General features: G+C 30.7%; 3 protein-coding genes and 1 long non-coding RNA gene across 4 annotated transcripts; all 4 read left to right on the forward strand.

Annotated features, from left to right (window-relative positions):
* Positions 1-210: 210 nt before the first annotated feature.
* LOC122513912 (piggyBac transposable element-derived protein 4) lies at positions 211-1,200 on the forward strand. Its single transcript, XM_043630443.1, has 2 exons — positions 211-1,073; positions 1,189-1,200. Exons 1-2 carry the CDS (start codon positions 264-266, stop codon positions 1,198-1,200), a joined length of 822 nt encoding a protein of 273 aa, XP_043486378.1. The 5' UTR covers positions 211-263.
* A 749-nt stretch (positions 1,201-1,949) lies between these two features.
* On the forward strand, positions 1,950-2,576 carry LOC122513913. Its single transcript, XM_043630444.1, has one exon. The coding sequence runs from the start codon at positions 1,950-1,952 to the stop codon at positions 2,574-2,576; it is 627 nt and encodes a 208-aa protein (XP_043486379.1).
* A 1,638-nt stretch (positions 2,577-4,214) lies between these two features.
* LOC122513914 (piggyBac transposable element-derived protein 3-like) lies at positions 4,215-5,186 on the forward strand. The gene has a single exon (XM_043630445.1). The coding sequence runs from the start codon at positions 4,215-4,217 to the stop codon at positions 5,184-5,186; it is 972 nt and encodes a 323-aa protein (XP_043486380.1).
* A 2,148-nt stretch (positions 5,187-7,334) lies between these two features.
* On the forward strand, positions 7,335-8,101 carry LOC122513708. Its single transcript, XR_006302830.1, has 2 exons — positions 7,335-7,555; positions 7,920-8,101. It is a non-coding gene; the product is annotated as an uncharacterized LOC122513708 (long non-coding RNA).
* Positions 8,102-22,691: the final 14,590 nt, after the last annotated feature.

Raw genomic sequence — 22,691 nt, forward strand, 5'->3', positions numbered from 1 at the left:
CACATAAAAATTTAATTCCAAAAGTACACAACTTTAATGATAAAGATTCTGGATGCAAAGCAGCCTTAAACAAAAAATCAAAACCATTAGATTATTTTCAATTATTTTTCCCAGAATCATTAGTAAATTATATTGTAAATGAAACAAATAAATACCATAATTATTTAAAAGAAAAGCGTACATGGAAGGCTAATTCGCGAATAAATTCATGGTACGATACTAATGTAGATGAAATATACTGTTTTTTAGGTACCGTATTACTAATGTCACGCGTAAAAAAACTTTCTTACCCGGAATATTGGTCGAAAGACAAATTTATGAAAACTGACATTTTTCATGATATTATGTCTCGAGATAGATTTTTGAACTTAATGCAGTGCTTACATTTTAGCAATCCCGAGGTATTAAACTGTAGAGATAAATTGTTCAAAATTCGTGAACTAAATGATAGATTTCGATTGAATTTAAAGCAAAATTTCTACCCGTTTCAAAATATTTGTATAGACGAAAGTTTATTATTGTTCAAAGGTCGCTTATCCTTCAAACAATTTATACCATCGAAACGCAGTCGATTTGGCATAAAGTCTTTCATTGCTTGTGACTGTAAAACGGGGTATATTTTTGACATGTTAGTATATTCCGGTTCGGAAACAGAAATTTCTGTGTTTCAAGAAAATTTGGGTAAATCCGGTAATATAGTCATGACTCTCATGAAAGATTATCTCGGGAAAGGTCACAGTTTATATGTGGATAATTGGTACACGAGTCCGCTTTTATTTAACACATTACACTTGAAACAGACAAATAGTTGTGGTACCGTAAGAAAAAACCGCAAATATGTACCAATTATTTCAAACAAATTGCAAAAAGGAGAAATATCATTTCGATCAACTGAAACTTTATTATGTATGAAATGGCAGGATAAAAGAGAAGTTTGGATGTTGACAAGTTTACATCACGCTGATATCGTAGAAACAAGAAAGCTTCATTACCTTACAAAAACACCAATAACAAAACCAACATGTATACAGGATTACAATCATAATATGGGTGCTGTAGATAAGACCGATATGGTAATTAGTACTGTTGAGTGTATTAGGAAAAGTTATAAATGGTATAAAAAATTTTTTTTTCATTTATTAGATATAAGTATTTGGAACGCATATGTTTTATATAAATACGTATCAGGTGAAGAGTTAAAATTCGCGGCATTTCATTTACTAGTAATAAAACAAATATTTGGAAAATATTTACAAATTTCAAATGCATACCAAGGGAAAAGAAGTACCGACGATCCCTTACGTCTTATTGAAAGGCATTTTCCAAGTACTTATGTCAATCCGTCTGCGAAAAAAAAGAATCAAACGCGAAAATGTGTGGTATGCACTAAACATAAAATCCGACGAGAAAGCAGATATGAATGTAAAAAATGCGATGTAGGTTTATGCATTGATCCATGTTTTCAAATATACCATACACAAATTGATTATTAAATTTTTCTATTAAAATGTTATCTTTATTCGTTCTTTATGGTTTTATTATTTTTATTATGTTAAAATTATCAAAATATCCCGTTAAAGTTGTCATATCTTCTGTTACATTATAAATTTTTGATTTTTTCCTTTGTATTTATTTGCTTATTAATTATTGAAGGAATGTACAAAAGTTAAGTAAATTAAAATAGCTAAAAAAGTTACTTAATATAAATAAAAAAAATTGATATTTAAAATTTTTTTGCCATTATTACTTTTTAAACCCTTAGAATAGCATCAAATTTCCGGGTACTGTTTTGGTCACTGTCAGTGTCCACTAGTCAGTGAACAACTAGTCGCAGCGACCGACAAGCGAAGAACGCGCCGTCCATATCGATGGATTCGTCCGAGAGCGCGCCGCAGTCAAAGGGTTAAAATATACACAGAACAAGACGTACTTCAAGGAAGTTAGAGGGAATGGTGCTATCCTCGCGATCAATTTGGCGCACGTGGCATAATGTCACAAATGCAGAATTTTGGGCTTTTGTCGCTGTCATAGTAAATATGGGGACAATAACAGCGACAAACATGAAAGAATATTGGTCAACAGACACTACAAGCTACATTCCATTTTTTCCAATTACATTTTCAAGAGAACGGTTTACGCAAATTTTTTGGATGCTACATGCAGAAATAGTTTCCGCGCAAAGCAGCAACACGAGGACACGATTACAACTGATAAATGGTCACCTTGATTACATCAATTCAAGACTTTTGGACTATTTTATACCAGGCAAAGAAATTTGTGTCGATGAATCTGTCGTAAAATTCAAAGGGCGGGTTTCATTAATTACATATAACCCGAATAAACCGATCAAATGGAGCATCCGCATTTATACACTGGCAGATTCTGTTACGGGATATATTTGCGGAATTCTTGCGTATTATGGCAGCCTAACAACACAAACATTGATCAGACCGGACCTTCCAGTATCAACAAGAATTCTGTTACATTTATATACAATGCTTGTGAATAAAGTTTCTGGTACGCAGGGACATCACATGTTCACGGATCGGTATTATACGAGCTACATTTTAATTTAACATATCATATAGTTAGTCTTTTAGAAATATAAAGTTTTTGTGTACAGCTTCCTTCTTTTTTTTTGGAAGACCTATGTATATTAAAAATTATGTTTAACATCAGGTTATGTTTAACATACAGATTCCTTCTTTTTTTTTAAAAACCCTATATATTTTAAATACTTAAGTTTTAAGTCAGGTTTTAGAGCATTAAAAAAGCTTTAAAATGACTATTTTAAAACATTTTAAAACTAGTTAGTTTTTTAGAAATATAAAGTTTATGTGTACAGATCCCTTCTTTTTTCTTCAAAAACATATAGGTTTTAAATACTTAAGTCTTGCATTACGTTGTGGAGCATTTAAGGAGCTTTAAAATAACTGGTTTTAGACATTTTAGAATTTGTTAGTTTTCGAGTTATTAAAGTTTGTGTGTGCAAATGTCCTCTTTTCTTTTAGACACCCTATGTATTTTAAATATTTGATTTATATGAATTGCTGAAACTGAAGTGTCATTTGACCGGGCTAATCTTGCCCAATAGAAAGGAGTTGCCAGACGCAATTAAGAAAAAACAAATTCCAAAAGGCAAATCGATGGTAGCCTACCGCAGAAAGAATAATGTGATTCTAGCTTGGAAAGATAAACGGATTGTTACGCTATTAACCAATTTTTACAATGCGGCAATGAGTGACGTGCAACGAACACTCAGGCATGGGGTTCAAACAGTTGTTAGAAAGCCCGATGTCGTAATCAATTATATAAAATTCATGGGCGGCGTTGACCTGTCAGATCATTATGCCTCGACATACTGTTTTATGCGTAAAACACTGAAATGGTGGCGCAAGCTATTTTTTTGGGGACTAGAAGTTTGCATAATTATTTCTTATATTTTATACAAATTGGTTAAAAAGCAGAGAAACGAGCAGCCACTTAATCACTTGCAATTCCGAAAAATATTAGTGAAGCAGATGAAAGGAGATTTTTAGCACACGCGAAGACCAACAACATCGACCTCCAGTTCGAATGAGATTCGGCTCAATGGAAAGCTCAACGTAATGCTGAGTGGCACAGAAAGAGATCGTAAAGTCTGTTCCATCCGAAACATACCAGGTGGAAGACGCGAAACAACATTATACTGCGATACATGTCCAGACAAACCAAGAATGCATCTTGGACAATGTTTTGTAAATTATCCCTCTATGGGCCCGTGTAACTTTCAGGTCACATTTCAATTTATTGATATTTTACCAAATAATTATGCTTTTTGTTGTAAGATGTCGCATAAATCTTAATTCTTTAACGTTGTCATGACAACCAGTATCAATATTTATGACCGTTGCTAGCTTCTTCAGTCTGAAATAACAAAGTAAATGCTGTGCAAACTGTCCGGAGTACGTATAAGCGAAACATTTTGATTGAATTGATATTATTTGAAATTCTAATAGTGATTACGAAAGAAAAAAAAGTGCACATAATAGCTCTGGGTACGTATATCAGTAACAACCTATTTGTTTGCATTTCAATTTTCAGTTTGTCATTTTTTTTATAATAAAGTTTTGTAACTTTGAAGTAACAGTGGGCCATCATGGCAGATTTCGGTACATTTATAATAAGGTTATGCTTTCTTCCGTTTTCAGATATATACATTATATACCCAAAACATGAATAGAAAGTCACATGAAAGAAACAGAGGAATTAGAATTAGACGAATTAGCGGTAATAGGTCCGATGACTCGTTATTAGATTCCGAGTCCGATGAGGATATAATAGTATTTCCCCGACGACGCATAAATATTATCGATAGTGATGAAGAATTTAGTGATCAATCTTCGTCAGATACGGAAGATGCAGGACCACAAAAAATTGTTTGGCAGCCACTATCCCACACGAATAATAATAGTTTTTATCGCCCTTGGAAAGGAGATTGCCCTAACGTCCCTGAAGCACCCCATTCTCCTATGACTTATTTTCGACAACTATTTGACATGGACATTATAAGCAATATAGTTGATTATACCAACATATATGCATTACAATGTGATCCAGCAAAACCCATTGCTGTTTCAGTCAATGAAATTGAACAATTCTTCGGCTGCTGCTTTCTTATGTCAATTTATGGATTACCGAGAACGGAAATGTATTGGAATTCAAAGACAAGGGTATCTGCTGTTGCCGATACCATGAGTCGTACGCGATGGAGAGACATAAAATCAAAAATACATTTTAGTAAGAATTTACAGGCCAATACAACAAACAATGCAGAAGTGACCGATAAATTACAAAAAATAAGACCCATTCTGGATAAATTAGTGAAAAATTTTAATCGCATTCCAATGTCGGAACACGTGTGTGTTGACGAGCAAATTATACCGTTCAAAGGAAGACATAGCCTAAAAAACTATATGCCCAAAAAACCTAAAAAATGGGGCTACAAGGCTTTTTTACTATGCGACTCAACAGGACTCATATATAATTTTGAAATTTACACCGGCAAGGTGATACATGATCCCGAATTACCTAACGTAGGAAGTAGTGGTAATGTGGTATTAACGTTTGGCAAAAATTATTCCCAAGCAATCGTTTTACAAAATTTGTTTCGACAATTGGTTTTCGACGTTGTCTTTAATAACTGAGTTAGAAAAATTAGGAATACAAAGTATTGCAACAGTGCGGTCAAACCGACTAAAAAACTGTGAATTTCCGTCCGATAAACTCATGAAAACTAAGGGCCGAGGAAGTTATGAGATACTTTCTACGTCTATTGACAGGGTCACCATAAATGCGGTAAAGTAGTACGATAATAAGGCTGTTCATTTGATGAGCACGTTTTGTGAAGTTGAACCAATAGACATAGTGAAAAGGTGGGACAAAAAAATAAACAGAATGATCGACGTACAACGACCAAATATAGTAAGAATATACAATCAACACATGGGTGGTGTAGATTTAGTTGATTCATTGATAGCATTGTATCGAATAAAAATTCGATCAAAGAAATGGTACCACCGCATTATGTTTCATTTGTTAGATTTAGCGGTGGTCAATGCTTGGCTCTTATATAAGCGAGATTGCATATCGCATTCTGTAAGCCCCAGCCGTCAGTATAGTTTATTGACATTCAAAACCGAAATTGCATCTTGTTTATGTCAGGAACACAAAAGGAACCCAAAAGAAAAGAGGGCGTCCTGCTTCAAGCGAAGTATATAAACAATTGCAAAATAAAAGAAAAAGGAGATCAAATTCAATACTACCTGTAGAAGACGTGCGAAAGGATGAAGTAGCACATTGGCCAATTTTTTCGGATAACAGAGGACGTTGTAAAAATCCCGGATGTAAAGGAGTTCCAAAAATTAAATGTTCCAAATGCAATGTCCATTTATGTTTAACGCCAAGTGCAAACTGTTTTGTGGCATTCCACGCTTAAGTTTTCATAGACACGGTTTCAAACATTATAGGCCGCTGTGACTTGAAAGTCACATAGTGTAATTACTGCAATAAAATTGTTTGAACCGAAATTTTTTGTTCTCATTTGCATATATAGGTTTATAATTGCTGATTTTTTGTTCCACCAATTTTTTTGGATTTAAAACAAAAATTCGGCCCATAGAGGGTTATCATATTAAAGTAAAATACAGAGATTAGAATTACAAAATTATATTCTTAATAGTATAAATATAGATGAACTATCAAAATATAACATTTTTATAAGAAATTTTATGTAGAAGGTAATTTTATTGTACCTATCCCTACCACCTCACCTGGCCGAAAATGTCGTCGACCGCAAAGGGTTAGAATTTTATAAAATATATAATTTAATAGGAAAAATACTCAAATTTTCAATTTTGTCTTAAAAAGAATACGTATTCAATTTGATATACAAATAAATTTTTGTGAGGCAAAAAATTCATATCAATTAATTATACTAATTAATTTTATATCGAAACACAAAATAATTCATTATTTTTACTCGCGACTAGATAATAATATTTTCTATTAAAATGAATTATTGTTTTTCTTTTAAGGGGTTATATCCACTTGTGATTTTCAAAAAAAATTTTTTTTTTTTTTTCATTTTTTGAATGTAAATATATTCAAGAATATTCTCTGAAAATTTCAAATCGATCCGACAATTAGTTTCGGAGATATGAGCGTATTAGTAAGAACGTCTCCGAGCGTTCGAAAGAAGGCGGAGCACGAGCCGGAGTAGCAGCTGTTTCTGGTAGCCGCTATACTTTTGATTTCGACTTATATTGTGTTTGGAACCCCTAAGATAATAATACAAAAGGTCTAGTTTATACGTGAAACCTATGTTGAGGAATTTTAAGTTAAAAATATGTGAACTCATCAGTTAAAAGTGATCTTCCACGTGGACAAGTTGTGTTTTTGCTCAGTTTGTGTATTTCTCAGTGTGTATAGTTTAATTAATTAAAGTAAAAAATGCCTCGTAAAATTAGCAGAGAAACTCGTAGAACTTCCAGTGAACAGTTGTCTCGAAGAAATAAACGGAAGAACGTTTTTAATCCGAAAACCGTGGAATATGATGATAGCAGTTTGATTATGAGGCCTTACCACCTGATGTTGCAACAGCTATTTTTCCAATTTACGAAGATCTAAGTAACAAAAAATTATTGGAACGATGCGTTGGTGGTTTTACCCAGAACAATAATGAAAGTTATAATCAGCTGATATGGAAAATAACTCCAAAAATTATTCCAGCTGGCTCTAAAATTGTGGAAATAGCTGCAAACATTGCAGCCGGGGTCTTTAATGAAGGTAAAACATTTCTTCTTTATTATATGAGTGCTATGGGATTATCACTTGGACCCAATGCTCATTCCTTCGTGAGTAAAGAGGACGCAGAGCGCATCTCAATTTCGGACGCAAGAGCGCAAGGGTCGACGCGCGAGGGGAGAATGGCTCGTAGACAACAACAACTAAACATTTTGGAGGCAAACGACGAAGCAGAGGGTTCCTCTTATGGTGCTGGAATAGATGACACGATGTAAGTTGAAAAAAAAAATTTTTAATTTAGTGTAAATCATTCCCGAAACTTTAAACGCGTTTATCTCGAAACCGTGTTTTCAGAGTCGGTGAGGAAAATTTCTCCGAAACCGCTAAACCGATCGGTTTGAAATTTTCACACGACTTACTCAGATATATTTTTCAGGTAATGATCGAAGGAATAAGGTTTTGGACAATAATTTCGATTTTTTAAGCCACTTTGAAGTGAAAAATTTTCATAAAAAACTGAATTTTTTTTTTGAACAGCCGCCATTTTGTCAAAAATCTAAATTTTGACTAGTCCTTCGATCATTACCTGTATTTATTTATTACAAAACTAAACATTTTTGGTTTTTGGTTTTCAGATAATTTGGACCAGAGATATCTTGCTCACCGCCAAGCACTTTTTTTTGGAGGTCTTTCCGCAGATCATCTACAGGAGCTAGGGGATCCAATATTTTTTTAAATAAATTTCTGATTGTTAAAGTACATTAAATTCTGTTTAAGTACATTTTTTCCATTAATGTATAAAATTAAATGCCTCTTTAGAAAAAATTCACAAAAAAACGCGTTTTTTTCTGCCTCGCAAGTGGATATAACCCCTTAATCAAAGTTTACTATTTTTGACAATAAATAAAAAAACGGCGTGCCATAAGCATCAAGAAAGAGAGAAATATCGGTTTCTTGTCCCACTCGCACTCGTATACAGAAAGCTCTCAATAATCGATGACCAAGAAAAAAAATACTCGCTATCCCGTGAATAAATAGAAAGAGAGAAATATCGGTTTCTTCTTTCACTCACACTCGCATTCAAGGCCGAGAGACCCGAAGATTGTCAAAGATCCTTCGTTTGTGTATTAGTACACACGGATGCTCGCACGCACACTAGCCCGCTCGCGTATAAAAACCGTCGGAGAGGCGGGACTTTTGCCCCCCACTCCACAATTATCTTTTATCATCTTTTTCTCGCTTATTTTTTCAGATACGAAGATAAACCTTAAAAAATTTTTAATGTATTTTTCAATACTCTACAACTTTTGTTTAAAACTTTTTTCGATTAAATGTCTAGATTCAAAGATATGGCTATTTTTTACACTTTTCTTTTAAATACAGCCTATTTTTTAAAAATATTTTTTAAATAAATAAATTTTTTTTTTAAATTTTTAAAAAATTTTTTTTTAAATACAGCCTATTTGATTGCAAAAAAAATAGCACTATTCAACTTAGGGTCGTTAAGTTACCCTTATATCAAAAAGTTAGATTGTAGCCCAAAAAGTTCTAGTTTAGCTTTTTTTAATTAGCCTACGTTGTCGCCGCTCAGGCGCCATCCGACCTGCGGCACGAATAGCCGTGGCGCCCGAGAAGCGCCCTCCGACCGCAAAAGGTTAAATTATTATTTTATGGTAAAACTTTTAAATTATTATATATATTTTATGGTAAAAATATTAAATTATTATTTTATGGGTAAACTATTAAATTATTATATTTTATGAGCAAAACTATTTAATTATTATATTTTATGGTATTACTTAACTAATTATCAACCTTATTGAATGTTATAAAGCAATGTAACTTTCAAAATAAAACGCCCTGTTTCTGAGAATGAGTGTTCTCAACTGAGCTAAATTAAATAGTATTCTACGGGGACGCGTCGACGCACATTTTATTTGTATGTCAAGGGGTTAATTTTAATTAATTATTTATTTCACTCGTTTAAATCATTATACATTAACATTATATACCAACCTGATTAAATGTTATATAGAAACGCAAATTTAAAAAGAAAATGTTCTGTTCTTGAAGCATCGACATAATTGTTTAGTTGGGCCAGATTAAATAGTATTTTTCGGATACATTTAATTTCGTTTTATTTATGTTGGAGGGTTAATTTAAATTTCAAGACCTCAATTTTTTCTTTAGAAAAGAGGTTCTCTTTTCGTAATCGGAATATGACTAGAGTGGTTTCGTATCGGTATCGATGGGTCTTAGGGATATAAATGGGGACCTGAGTGTTTATTTTAGGGATAGCGAGGCTTGCGTTAATATTATATTTACAGAAAAACATCGATTGAAGAGAATCCAAAAGAATGTTTTAGGGGCTGACTAAATCGGCAGGTCGAAAAGGGATGCTAGAGATCAAACGTTTCCTCGATTCCCAGAACATTTTTTTTGGAGAAAACCACGTTTCCTTTACCATGAAAAACCTGAGCGATCTCGGATATATATACATGGACATTTTTATTTCGAAACAGACAAATGCACAACCATACAGATAGTACTACAAATTACGTGGAAAACGCACTAAAAGGATTTATATTTAGAATTTCATATTGTTCGAAAATATTATTATAGGCGGGTTTATAAACTAATTATTATTTAGGATCAAAAAATTGAAAAAATTTATTCCTTGTTGTGTCTTAATAAATGAAAGTTGTTTAGTTCTAACAATCTACTGTTATTTAAATAATTCAACGAAATATACTTTGTCAATATAATTGCTACATTTTTAAACTGTCACTATTGATTTCTTTACTTTTTTAATAATAGCTTCACGATACTGAAACTTTTACGAAAATAACTATCAAATTTTAGAAATGTAATAATTATTTAATTACATACTATATTAGATACAATTATTTTATAGTATATCGAAAATTTCAGTATTACTTATTTGCCAACCAAATATTCTTTTATTGTTAGTGATAAAATATCACGATAATTATTTCATATATTTTCTACCACAAAAATCAAATAACATTCATTTGTACGATAGTCCTATTATAAGAAAATGAAAAGTACGTTCTGAATGATTTGATTAATAAATTATTTGCGAAATACAGTTATATTATGTAATTTCGTTTAATGAAATTTTTAAAATAATCTAGTGTAGAAAAAACATGATTTTAAAACGTTGATTTAAGGCATATGCTTATTATACTCTGTCCTATTTACCCACGCGGTACACGCCTGTAGAATTGTACATAAGTCCTACCTATAAACTCTAATACTAGTAAATCTTCACCAATAAATCGAATTAATTAAATAAAATCTATTAAGTTAAAAAAATAAATAGATATCAGAAAATTTATGTTCGTTTTCATAAGCAAACAACGTATTTGTTTTTGAGACAAATTATAAATATTATGTATCCAAAAATTATCTACTCTGAAAAATTTAATCGAAACACTTTTCTTTCGTTAAGTTTTATTTTATACTACAATCATGTTAAAACGAGGGTAAGAGGTAAACTTTCAAATAGTTAAGGAAGTGAATATAAGAACGTTGCTATTCTTGAGAAATCGATACAATCAGTGGGACAATCTTCCGACCCAGTGGGGATAAATTTTAAATGATAGAAATCAAAAATGAATGCAGTCTTAGTCAATAATTATTCTTAAGAAGCAATCAACGTGTACGCAAGGGAATTGAATCTAGCAGTTATTTCTTTATACCTAAGTAGTTAATTTGCAATTTCAATAACCTTACTCAAATTACATAATTTCTTTTAATTGTAACAATTCTTTAACCGAATTTTTATTTAAACTGAAAATATATACTGTTCAGTAACTTTAATGATATAAAAAATTACATTTATGTTTGCATTAATATGTTAATTGTCACAGTGATTTTATTACATAACTTGCAATAGCGTTAACAGGAATTTGTTATTATTATGCATTACATATTATATTAAAATATTATTCTGAAAAGATAAGTTCTATATAGCTATATGAAATGCATTTATCTTACTGAGTGATTATAGGTAACCCCCAAAGCGCTGAAATGCATTTATTTGTGTTGACTCGATTAATAAAATCCAGAGATAGTGCAATTAAAGAATTGAGTGCCTTTTATCGCGTGTAAACTTACTTAAAAAACTAGCTCAATACAAAAAATGCCAGGACAAACCAAAACAGGTAGACTTTATACAATCTTACAAAAAAAATTTTTTTAATCTATATAGGGCAAACACAAAAACCCATATTAAAAAATTTAAGACTGTACTGGTTCACCTTTCTTTTATTTGAAATATTTCATATGCAATATGCGTGCATAATATTTAAGCATATATGTTATAATTATTTATTTAAATAAAACTACATTTATGTTTTACATGAAATTAATTTCCTCGCACCACTGCAGTAATGATAATAATATTTAAAAGTTTAAATATATGGAAATTTATTTAAATTATCTTCTTCTTCTTCTTTTTTATTAGGACTTTGTCCTGTTATAGCTTTTATTGCTATTTCCGAGAGCGCTTTATTGTTTTTACCGAGGGTAGGTTACTAGCCTCATCCTCATTTAATATTTAAATATGTTCCTGATCATCATGGTTTTGCCAGTCATCGATGTGACCCCTGTAGCGATTTAAACTAACTTACAACTAGTATTGGTTGCCGGTGGTGGCTATGACACATTCAACGTTTGAACATTATTATGTTGTTCAGTGTAGAGCTCGAATTAGAAGTTTTATAAAAAAAATTCATTTCTGTAACAGGATATATCGATCTTAAAAATTATTTGGACTTTGATCATCTCTTCAACAATTTTTATGCTATTTCTTTTAGAAGTAACTTTCTTAAGATTGATGATAATCAAATTGAATTAATTTTTATCGTAATACTTCTTATGAAATAGTATATGTAAATACATATTAAATAGTTGCTTAAGAGAATTTGTCTTTTGATAGAACTTACTAAAACTAAATTTGTTATAGTAAAACTTCATAAACAGAAGGAACTATATCGAAATAATTTTTCCTATATTGTTTTCTTTTAATTTATGAAAATAATTACATTATCCGAATTTGAGAAGGTATGAGAAAAATAATTTTCTATTTTTTTAAGATAAGAGATTTAAATTATAAAAACTGAAATATTTTATAAAATTTTTATTATCGACCTTTTCTTTTAGCGATATAAAATATTAACTAAAATTATGTTTTAGACATTTCGTTATTCAGTCTTGTGTACATTTAATTTATTTCCACGCTCAATTTTTATCTCGTTGTAGGCAAGAAATGTCTAACCTAAGAAGTCACTTAAGAAAGGACAAAAAAATTCTTGCTGCCAAGGTTCAAATTTGGCATACTAAGTTTATCGAGACCGCTGATTATAAATTAAGATTGGAGATAACACAAAAAGAAAAAAATTGATCTACCACGGCAAATATATATGTTTAAAAAAGATCAAATTTGATTGAAATCTAGTATACTAATGTTTCGAAATTACTTGTTACGAATTAAAAGTCAAAATATAAAATAGATTCAATACAGTGGAAATATGTATATATTGAAAAAATTGTATATTTTTAAACAAAATATTAAACGTATCATTTTCGTAATTATACCATTCTATAATAATTGTAAGATTAAGCTTATTATATTAACCAGATTGCTCATAATTATAGTTTATCAATATACCAACTTTCATAACAATAACCGATGCGCACCTCTAAGCATTTAATTCCTGTTTATTCTGATTAATTAAAGTATTAGTTAAATAATACCTGAATAGATATTTTTGCGACCACCCGCAACCTGCATAAACTTATTCCTCAGTTTTCTAAATCTACAAAGAGTTCTTTAACCCTTTCAATACTACGGGCGACCATAGTCGCTCTCCATAAGATGCCACTGACGTACTACGGGCGACTAAAGTCGCTCTACATACAATTCCCGTAGTATACACTGTTTAATACATATGACGAGTGATTATAGTGACTGTCGAGTATTTTTCCCTAGCAATTGTCATGTCTGTTGTTTTTATTATTTGTTTCGCAACGGTTTAAATGTTATAAATATTTTAAATTATGAATTTTTTTTTTCAATAAGCACCGTTAAACCAACTCGTGTTGCCGTGAAAGCGTGTGCGCCGCCGCTGCCGATTACCGTGTACAGTTTTGTCGCGGCGGCCCGTTCAGCGGAACTACCACGGCGAAGTCGCCCATATTGAAAGGGTTAATTGTATTTTAATCAAAGAATTTTACTAATCTTTTACATTACATTCATTATCATCAAGATTTTCTTCAAGAAATATATTATCTATATAATGTTAACATTGTATATATAAAATATATATTATAAATTCTTTTATAGATATTTTTAATAACAGATAAAAACCGAATTCCTTTTAACAAAGTTAATAATACTTAAAACAAGCATTTTGTTCTTCACACGGAGGTAAATGTCACGTGTCAATCCAGTAAAAAAAACATCACTATTGCTTAAATTTACATATTCAAATAGAAATAAATGAAAAACGTTTTCCTCTCCGATATTGAATGCTTTATGTCAGTACATCGAACTAAACAGTTTAAAATTTTTAATTTTAAATTTTCTTCTTAAGCTTTTAACCCTTTCCGAGCCGCCATGTCAAACGTGTGCACTTGTGGTTTTCGGATTTTTCGGATTTTTTCGCAGAGCGAGTGCAGTCGCTCGTAGGAAAGAAATGCTTAAAAAATGAGCGCAAATAAAAAATTCATCAATAAAATATTTATTTAATAATATGAAAAACCATTGGGTGACTATAGTCACCGCTAGTACATGGCGGTAGTCAAACGTTGGGTGACTATAGTAACCGCTCGTAGCGAAAGGGTTAATCACGTTTTTGAGATTTGAGATCACTGCGGGTTCTCAAAATTCTACTTCTTTAACTCCCAAGACACTTATATAAACAGTTAACACCTTTGAAGATATAAACAATTCAGATGAACTTGCTCCGTTCATAAAAATACATTCAGGTAGATTCATTGGATTTTATATCATTCGGATCTCGCTTTATAACATAATTTAATAGAAAATTTTCAATGTCTTATGTCATTCATATATGTAGAAGCTATTATTATTAAGCAAGCAGAAAACAAATTCTATGAAATTGATTTAAGCTTCTTACACGATAAGCTAGATCGAAGCAAGGTTTTAGGTATTACATTTAAAATAAAACAAGATATTGTATATCCGTTCTTATTGTTAGATAAATCTGATCATAAATTAGCTAATAAAACTGTTATTAATTAAAAAATCGTTTAATTTAAATAATAAACTAATTTCTAATCAAATAAACTCGATATAAAATTAACGCTCCTTAAAGTCAATCTGTGGTAAAAACTTCATTAAAAATTTATCGCTTTATATTACACAATAATTGTTCCTAACATGAAATAGCTATTACTACTAGATCTACAATCACGTCATCTGTATAAATTCATTCCATAAATGATCAATAAGATCAGCCCTTAAAAAAGGGCTCCCTCTGTCCGAAAATATGGTATACATTTACAACTTATTCTTGTTCGAATTTGTGCTATATATTAATTTAATTTTTAATTTCAGTCGCTGATGGTATATACATTAACAAAATTCAAAATACAAACTAATTATAATTAGAGTGGAACTTTTGTCTTAATGATATAGGCCAGTCAACGCGGGCCAAAAACTGACCTTTTAGCTGATCGCTTCAAAATTTGACCTAAGGGTAAGTTGACGACGCTGAATCGAATGGTGCTAATTATAATAAGGTCAGCAACCGGCATCTTGGGGAAAAAGGGTAAAAAAGGGTAAAATATAGCCTTATCTTAGAATCTAGGCATTTAATCGAAAAAAGTTTCAAACAAAAGTTGTAGAGAATTGAAAAATACTAAAAAAATGTTCTATGATATCTTCGTATTTTCAAAAATAAGCGCATAAAATTGGATTGAAGATGGGAAAAAAATTGTAAGAGTGGGAGAAAGCAAGCTTATCCCTCCGTCGCGTTTTACACGCGAGCGAGCTAGTGTGCGTGCGAGCGCCGTGTGCACTAATACACAAACGAAGGATCTTCGGCAATCTTCGGGACTCTCGGTCTTGAATGAAAGTGCGAGTGAGAGAACAAACCAATACTTCTCTCTTTTTATTTATCATGCGATAACGAGTATTATTGTCCTTGGCCATCGATTGTTGAGCCTTCTGATATTTCTCTTTTTATATTTTTTCTTTCGGTAGCAAGAATTTTACGTCTTGGCCATCGAGCGACGAGCGTTTTGTATACGAGTGCGAGTGAGAAAGAAAACCGATATTTCTCTCTTTCTATTTTTTCTTTCGGTAGCGAGAATTTTTCGTTTTGGCCATCGTGCGTCGAGCGTTCTATATATCTATATATATCGGCGTATAAGCGCGGCACTTTTAAATCGAATCTTGATGCTTATGGCACGCCGTTTCTTTATTTATTGTCAAAAATAATGAACCTTGAGTAAAAAAAAAATAATTCATTTTAACAGAAACTATTATTATTTAGTTGAGAGTAAAAATAATGAATTAATTTTGTGTCTCGCCATAAAATTAATTAGAATAAATAATTGATATAAATTCTTTGCCTCACAAAAATTTATTTGTATATCAAATTGAATACGTATTCTCATTAAGACGAAATTTAAAATTTAAATATTTTCCTATTAAATTATGTATTTTATAAAATTTTAAATTACTGACTTTTTGTCTCGTAAAAATTTATTAGTGTATCAAATTAAATACATATTTGAAAAAGAAGAATTTTATATCCACACATAAAATTAATTCAAGATATATATGAAAGGATATTCTAGTGGAATTTATTTTTTGTTATACATAATTTTAATTCATTTTTATTATGTTATAAGAAAACAGTAATGCATTCTGATTCATCTTCGAAGTCTTAAGAATTGTACGAAAAAAATTGAGCAATTATCAATTGGTGCGTTAGCGTAAGTAGTAACGTCTTCGCTTCTCGCGCTGGTTTATTAACGTTCGATTCTTCGCGGGGGAATTATTTTTTTTAAGTTTTTCTATCCTTAACAAGGAGACGATCAGTGAGTCTCACCTCAGATTTTTTTCAAATTTTGCACTAACATATAAATTTTATTAAGAAATCAACATTATTACGCGAGTAATAAAATTACCAATTATAAATAAATAATATCCAATAAATAACAAAAATTAATTTTTAACGTGCCGAAACGAGACATTTTTTAGGATGATATTTACAGGATGAATTTGTAATTTAAATAATAAATCTTCCTTTATTTGTGCAAGATGTAAAAAAATTTATTGCTTTTAATTTTTTTGTACTAATTTTAATTTTTTTCTATATATAATTAGAAATTAGGAAATGTAAAAACAATTTATATAACCTAAGGATAGAAAAACTTATAAAAAAAATAATTCCCCCGCGAAGAATCGAACGTTAATAAACCAGCGCGAGAAGCGAAGACGTTACTACTTACGCTAACGCACCAATTGATAATTGCTCAATTTTTTCGTACAATTCTTAAGACTTCGAAGATGAATCAGAATGCATTACTGTTTTCTTATAACATAATAAAAATGAATTAAAATTATGTATAGACAAAAAATAAATTCCACGTTTTAGAATATCCTTTCATATATATCTTGAATTAATTTTATGTGTGGATATAAAATTCTTCTTTTTCAAATATGTATTTAATTTGATACACTAATAAATTTTTACGAGACAAAAAGTCAGTAATTTAAAATTTTATAAAATACATAATTTAATAGGAAAATATTTAAATTTTAAATTTCGTCTTAAGAGAATACGTATTCAATTTGATATACAAATAAATTTTTGTGAGGCAAAGAATTTATATCAATTATTTATTCTAATTAATTTTATGGCGAGACACAAAATTAATTCATTATTTTTACTCTCAACTAAATAATAATAGTTTCTGTTAAAATGAATTATTTTTTTTTTACTCAAGGTTCATTATTTTTGACAATAAATAAAGAAACGGCGTGCCATAAGCATCAAGATTCGATTTAAAAGTGCCGCGCTTATACGCCGATATATATAGATATATAGAACGCTCGACGCACGATGGCCAAAACGAAAAATTCTCGCTACCGAAAGAAAAAATAGAAAGAGAGAAATATCGGTTTTCTTTCTCACTCGCACTCGTATACAAAAGGCTCGACGCTCGATGGCCAAGACGTAAAATTCTTGCTACCGAAAGAAAAAATATAAAAAGAGAAATATCAGAAGGCTCAACAATCGATGGCCAAGGACAATAATACTCGTTATCGCATGATAAATAAAAAGAGAGAAGTATTGGTTTGTTCTCTCACTCGCACTTTCATTCAAGACCGAGAGTCCCGAAGATTGCCGAAGATCCTTCGTTTGTGTATTAGTGCACACGGACGCTCGCACGCACACTAGCTCGCTCGCGTGTAAAACGCGACGGAGGGATAAGCTTGCTTTCTCCCACTCTTACAATTTTTTTCCCATCTTCAATCCAATTTTATGCGCTTATTTTTGAAAATACGAAGATAACTCATAGAACATTTTTTTAGTATTTTTCAATTCTCTACAACTTTTGTTTGAAACTTTTTTCGATTAAATGCCTAGATTCTAAGATAAGGCTATATTTTACCCTTTTTTACCCTTTTTCCCCAAGATGCCGGTTGCTGACCTTATTATAATTAGCACCATTCGATTCAGCGTCGTCAACTTACCCTTAGGTCAAATTTTGAAGCGATCAGCTAAAAGGTCAGTTTTTGGCCCGCGTTGACTGGCCTAATATGAAGAATCAATCCTATAGGAATGTCCTCTGTCATTTAAAACAATTAATTCATTAGATGTTTGTAATATTACGTAAACGTTATCAAATTTCTATTTTTTTAAATTCATTATATGCAATTAATCGTATTCAGCAAAGCATTTGGTTTCAAAGACTGCATATAGAATTGAAGAATCCTAGATCTAGAATGGTTGAAGCATTTAATCTATTAGGATAGGTTAAACCGTTGAAGACATGCGCGCTTAAAATCTTTTTTCATTTAAAATTACAGATATAAAAATGAGTAGATTTTCTTTCTTTCTTATTCTTTTTTTACCTTTTTTCTTTTTTTACTTTTTTCTTTTCTTCTTTTTTTGCTTTTTTTCTTTTTTTACTTTTTTCTTTTTACTTTTTTCTTTTTTTACTTTTTTTCTTTTTTTACTTTTTTTCTTTTTTACTTTTTTTCTTTTTTTACTTTTTTCTTTTTTTACTTTTTTTACTTTTTTTTCATTTTTTCTTTTTTTTTATTCGCTTTTTTATTTTTTTTAAATCTTTTTTCTCTTATTTTATGTTTATTTTTTCTTAATTATATTTATTCTTTACAAGTTATCCGTAGACATTAGGTAAATTTCTTTTTTTGATTAATTTAAAATAACATGTAGGTGGTTATGTACTACTTTTTAGGGTTATCGTTTTCTTTTACAATTTTTATGTATTTAAGTTTACCGGATGTATCCTTTTTAGTTTTTTTCTAATGTGAGTAGTTAACGTTTCTGCGGCTAGTTGGTGGCAGTGTACTGCGGGGTTCTTCTTTTTTTATATTTTGTTGTCAAATTTTCTATTTCTTCCATCATTGTCCATGTACAAGGTCCCTGCGTATATTTCATTCCGTATGAATTACATGATGCGTCGACTATCAATCTTAGTATTTTCGGTTGCATTTATTTTAACTTTATTATATAATTAATTATTGCCGTTTTCTATAGTGATATCCCAAAGGTCCATTATTGGTTTTATAATGATTTTATAAACTGTTAATTCACTTTCTAGGCTGAGCTTGGATTTTTGCCTAGTTTGTCGAATAATAACTATGTTATTTAGTTTAATATCCAAATAGTCTTTTTTTTTTACAGTATGAAAGCGAAATGGATGTACTTGCTTGTGTTTGCTTTTATCCTTTTTTCTTCTAACTATTTTTCTATTTTTCTTACGTTTTCTTGTAAAAAGGTCATCGCTACTGCTGGGTCAGAATGACAGTTAGTTTAACAGTTTCATCAGCAAACGTTAGTATTTTACTTTCATCACTACTTGGAATATCAGCTCTATAGAGTGTGTAAGGGTCAAGTGTATGGGTCAGTGTATCACTATGGGTCAAAGGACACTTCTTTGCGGTATGCCAGCTTTGATTTCTCTAATTTCAAAGTACACATCATTGATTTTTATAACAAAAGTCCTGGTCCCTTACTCCTGCCCGAACTCCTGCTGAGATGGATTTGTCACTTATCGACTGTAAGTAATCCTGCCATTTCTGTAAGGTAATTTTTTGTCCTGAAGTTGCATATATGGCCGAAATTTGAAATTTATTGGTATTAGACTGTACTGTAACTGTAGTTGCTTGAATGTATTCGTTGCAAATTTGACTATGTAGATAAGCTTTAATGTCATTTTTTAATATAAATGCAGTACCTTCGTGTTTAATATAAGTGCAGTACCTTCTCTGATTGATGTCTTGTGTCGTATATATTGTAATATTAGATTTTTACATAGCTTTTATAGATGAAGTGTGTGTGGGTTTCCAAATGAGGAGTATATCAATATCGTTATTGTATAAGAATGTTTCTGTCTCTATGACCCTTTGTTGCAATCTTTTAGCGTTCCAAAATGCTATTTTCAGGATAGCTCTATTTTATTTCTTGGTTAGCACGTTTGTGAGCTATTGTAGCTTAGTTATTGTTTGTTATTTTAGTATTGCGTTTTATTTTACTATAATTTTTGTTAGTATTCTGTATTTTTAATTGATTGTATGAAGAGTTTCTTCATTTCTGTAGCGTCATTTGATTCCCTTTTGTTTATTAATTCTATTGGAAGTCGTCTTTGCATAACTTCTACAGTCAATAAAATTTATATTTTCCCCACATTATGTTTGAAACAGAGTACCTACGTATCATCTCTTAAGTTACCTCTTTTTTGTAATATATTTTGCTGCGGATATACTCTGCTTGGAAGAGTTGGGAAGAGTTATTTTGAATCTACTTTCTTATCTCACAGCCTTTGTAACTAATCGGCAGTTGTTCCTTTGCAATTGTAGGCATTTTATTGACTCTATCTTTCTTAAAATGGAGCAGTTAGTTGACAGGTGATTTTGTGCACATCTTACGCACATAGGTGTTCTTATTGCAATAATTTTTTGTATGTCGTATTGCTGAAATTTTATGCACTGCTGCATATCTTCCTTATGTCGTTGTAGTTCTACGCTTATTACAGTGTTTAGCATTTTGTATATACTAAAAATATCCTTGTTATTGCTTCCGAACTAGAGTTTCCCCATGAACAACGACAATACTAGTTTCATATCAAATTTCGTCATACAATTTACTGCTCTTATCTCATGTCCCAGCTTAAAATCCTTCTTGATGGTAGTATTGGCTTAAGTTCGAATGTAAGCCTCTGATGACTGTTTTGTAGCTTTCTTCCGTCTTCAGTTGGTATGTGTGATGACTGCGTTTTTTGACTTTAGAACTTTTTTAACTTTACGAAATATTTCAGGAGTGTTTAGTTTGTATTTTAACTTGATGCAGTTTTATTTGTTTTTAAATAAAGTTTTTTGTCTCTGTGCTGTATAATTAAGCAACTCAATAAAAGGTTTTACTATTTGAGCTACAACGTAAATTGATTGTGATTTAATAAAATGAGCTGTTTAAGCAACAATAGACGCTTGCATCAATTAATTACAAATTATTATAATGCACTAATGCACTCTCTTTATGTTACAGTAGAATTTTACGCTCGAAGTAATCACTGCGCAGAAGCGTTAAAATAATTACTTCAAATAGATAAAAATACGAAAGTCATAACGTTTTCATCTTAAATTTTATTAAATAGGCTTATTATTCTTTTTATACACGTGCTCAACGTTCGAAAGATCCAGTAAACAACTTTAACCAAAAGAACTTTTTAACAGAGGACAATAACTCAGATCAACGTTGGATTTCGAGGAGGAGGGATCGCAGAACATATACTCTGAGCTTTTATAATAACAATAGACATTTTTATCGATTAATTAACAATTATTTTAATATTTTAATATATTCTCTTTATATTTCAGATTATTTAAACACATATATGTACTAGTATAGGTATTACATACTTATTAACATATTTTTGAATATTAATCAGTATTAATTTATTATTCTTTTCGATGAAAATTTCCCCCACTAAAGTCACCACTGCACAGGATCGTTTAAAAAAATGTACATTAGTTTAAACAATTACATAAAAATTAAAAGAATATTAAAACTAGAACGTTATAATTTTAATTTCTATTCATTACAATTAATTTTCTCGTTACATACATAAGAAACTTTCGGAAAGCCATGTAAACAACATTCAATAAAAAAAATTTTTTATTGTATCAGTATTGTATTTTTTAATGTATTAGTCTAACAGAAGATTTTGAAGAGGAAGGTACAGAAGAAGGTGCATCCCCCTTTTAAGATTACAATAGACATTTTATCTTTTAATTAACAATTATTTAAGGTGTATAGAACAAAGTATCGTTCTCTGCTATTACATGTAATTGCTTAAACATATACATGCATTACTTTAAATGTTACATACTCTTCTATTAACGTATTTTGAATAAAAATAAATTTAATATGAATTTATTTTTCTGATTTTAGATTAATGTTTCTTCGGCTTGGTTGCATTCTTGGGTTGAAACATAATTATAAAATTCTCCGATTACTTAGATTGTTTTACAATCATTGTTACCGGCTAAATAAAATTTAATATTAAGTGGTTATTAAAATTTTATTATTTTTTTAGAAGTAATTCAATGGGTAGCGGGTAGATTTGTTTTTCGCAAAGGGCGCTATTTGCTAAGAAGGAATCTACTTCAGGGATGCGACCCTGCCCACGCGAGCCTTGATTCTATCTTACTTCCAAAGATAGAATCATGTCCTTACCTAAAATTCCACCCACACCAAACGATCCTATTTTTAATATTTTGTTGGTAGAATGAATTATGGAGACAATGCAACACTCCGTCCAAGAGAAAGGAGAAACGAATTAAAAGAGGACTGGAGTTATATATGGTAAATGGTAGTATGACATAATTATTTTTACAGATACCATTGAAGAATACAAAATCACGGAAAGTTCTATCTTGAAAGTCTTATTTTTTCTCTATTTTTCTTTAGCAATAAAAACCATGGAGACGATGCAAGAGCAAGAGGAAGAGGAAGTGGACTAAAAAAAGACTAAGTGATGGTAAACGGTAATAGAAGATAATTATTTCAGAAAGAACTTGAAGTATTTTAATCCGTTTATTGGTTTCCTCGTAGCATTGCACATGTATTATAGTTATTTTTAATCAATTTTCTTTT

The sequence above is a fragment of the Polistes fuscatus genome, unplaced genomic scaffold, assembly GCF_010416935.1.
Source record: "Polistes fuscatus isolate 324 unplaced genomic scaffold, CU_Pfus_HIC Scaffold13, whole genome shotgun sequence".
NCBI classification, from domain to species: Eukaryota; Metazoa; Arthropoda; class Insecta; order Hymenoptera; family Vespidae; genus Polistes; species Polistes fuscatus.